A 2,430-nucleotide genomic window follows, 5' to 3' on the forward strand; every position below is an offset into this window, starting at 1 on the left:
GCTCAGTGACCATGGCTCACGGGCCTAGTCGCTCGGCGGCATGTGGGATCCTCCCAGACCAGGGCACGAACCCGTGTCCCCTGCATCGGCAGGCGGACTCTCAACCACTGCGCCACCAGGGAAACCCTAAAATCTCTTTTTAAATTAAAGAATCCTAATGACTTTGAGGTAGATGAAGCTGTTATCAGATAATGAAGTAATTAGGTGTAAGATATAAAAATAACAAAACTGAGAGAAAGAAAGCACTGATTTGAAATTATCTTCTTTAAGTTTGGATGGAAAATTAAGAGCATGTCCAATTCAAAGTTCTAGGCATAAAATCCAGGTATGTCATGTGGTGGACTTGCTTCTTCAACTTGGCAGCCAATGGGAAGAATCCACACTCTATGGACCAGCAAACTAAAAAATGACTTTCACCATGAAGAAGTCAGTGACTTTGCGTTTCAGTTTTCTGTCTTGGCTCATTCCCCGAAGTTCATGCTTTGAAGTCCTAAAGTCTTCTTCAACATTTAACTAGTTCTTCGTTGGTGGAAGGGGCTGGGACTGTCTCTCCACATGTAAACTGATTTTTGTCATAAGTCACTTTTATAATGAGAGAGCAGCTAGGGCACGTTACCACATCTTCCCTATTCTCCAGATCTTCCTTGGTGATGCAGAAGTTACTCCCACTTGGGCAGGGGTAGAAATACTTCTCCGAGTCCTCGTCATGTTGGAAGTCCTCAGTCTCCCCCTCGTCGTGAAACATCGCCATCATTACTGGGGCCAGTAGAGGTCTGTCACCTCCGCTGTCCGACCCAGGCCAGGGCATATCCAACTTGGCCATATAATCTTGATTTTCAAACAAGAAAAGGATAATATGAGAAAAGAAAATTACAGATAATTTCCTGAGGATTTTAAGTGTAGAAATCCTAAATAAAATATTTGCAAACTAAGTCCAGCAGAGTATAAAAGTAAAATATACCATGTAGTTCACAACATTAACAGCTTTAAGGACAAAATAACATGATTATCTTAAAAGGTTTTGAGAAATATTTCATAGAAATCGAGCATAAATTCATGATAAAAACTCTTAGCAAATCAAGAATTTGCTTAACCTAATGAAGGACAATTATGTTATGGCAAACATGGGGAAACAGTAGGAGCATTCCATTTAACATCGGGAATGATTAAGGGTGCCCAGTATCATCATTTCTATTCAACCTTGTATTGACAGTTTTAGCTAGTGCAATAAGGCAAGAAAAAGAAAGTAGAGGCTTAAGGATTGGAAAAGAAGAAATAGAATTGCCAATTATTTGCTGATGACATGATAGCCTCGTAGAAAATCAAAGACACCTGGGGCAAAGTATTATATTATTAGAAATAATAGGAGAATTTAGCAAAGTCAGTTCATTTCTATACACCAGTAACAAATAACCATAAAATGTAGTTTAAAAGAAGATATCACTTATGATATATTTAAAAAATCAGATATATAGGAATAAAAATTTTTAAAAAGATGTGCAGGACCTCCTTGGAGAAAATTTAAAACTATTGAGATTCATTAAAGAAGTCCTAAATAAATAAAGAGAAATACTATGATACATATTTCTTATTTCTTAAATGGAAAAAAACTTTAATATTATAAATATTTCAATTCTCCTCATATTGGCTCATAGACTTAATGCAATTCCAACAAAAATTTCAGTAGGATTTTAATGGAATGTGATAGTTTATTCTAAAATTTATGTGAGGACTTCCCTGGTGGCGCAGAGGTTAAGAATCCGCCTGCCATTGCAGGGGACACGGGTTCAAGCCCTGGTCTGGGAAGATCCCACATGCCGTGGAGCAACTAAACCTCTGCGCCACAACTACTGAGCCCACGTGCCACAACTACTGAAGCCTGAGCACCTACAGCCAGTGCTCGGCAACAAGAGAAGCCAGCACAATGAAAAGCCCGTGCAGCACAATGAAGAGTAGCCCCCACTAGCCACAACTAGAGAAAGCCCGCACACAGCAAAGGTGACCCAATGCAGCCAAAAATAAATAAATAAATAAATAATTAAAAAAACAACTATGTGAAAGAATAAAGGACCAAGAAATCAAACATTTCTATAGAGGAGTAGGGAGGGGAGATTTGCTTTATTAGCCAACAGGGTTTATTTTGAAGCTGTAGTATATATAGCATGATATTTGTTCAGAAATAGAAAAATAAACTTTTGGGCAGGTGGAAAACTCAGAAGCAAACCCATGCATATATGGAATTTTGGTATATGACAGATGTGACCTGGCAGATCAATGGAGAATGGAGGGACTATTCAATAAATGTATCTGTAAAAACTGGTGATCTATAATGGAAAAAATGATATTGATTCCTTCCTTAAGTCGTTTGTAAAAATGAACTCCAGATAAATTAAGGACTTAAATGTTAAAAGTAAAATTTTGTAACTTTTA

At 37.7% G+C, this 2,430-nt stretch overlaps 1 protein-coding gene across 1 annotated transcript; it reads right to left on the bottom strand.

Annotated features, from left to right (window-relative positions):
* Nucleotides 1-502: 502 nt before the first annotated feature.
* On the bottom strand, nt 503-751 carry LOC116758660 (DPH3 homolog). Its single transcript, XM_032641672.1, has 2 exons — nt 643-751; nt 503-567 (listed from the first exon to the last, which is right to left on the bottom strand). The coding sequence occupies exons 1-2, from the start codon at nt 749-751 to the stop codon at nt 503-505; spliced, it is 174 nt and encodes a 57-aa protein (XP_032497563.1).
* Between the last annotated feature and the right edge of the window lie 1,679 nt (nt 752-2,430).

Source organism: Phocoena sinus, chromosome 8 (genome assembly GCF_008692025.1).
Source record: "Phocoena sinus isolate mPhoSin1 chromosome 8, mPhoSin1.pri, whole genome shotgun sequence".
Classification (NCBI taxonomy): domain Eukaryota; kingdom Metazoa; phylum Chordata; class Mammalia; order Artiodactyla; family Phocoenidae; genus Phocoena; species Phocoena sinus.

Bases quoted from the DNA above. Each gene is read 5' to 3' on its own strand.
- LOC116758660 (XM_032641672.1), bottom strand. From the start codon at position 751: ATGGCGATGTTTCACGACGAGGGGGAGACTGAGGACTTCCAACATGAC. The intron at 568-642 runs AAGATCTGGAGA...CTTATGACAAAA, and splicing joins TAACTTCTGCATCACCAAGG to ATCAGTTTACATGTGGAGAG.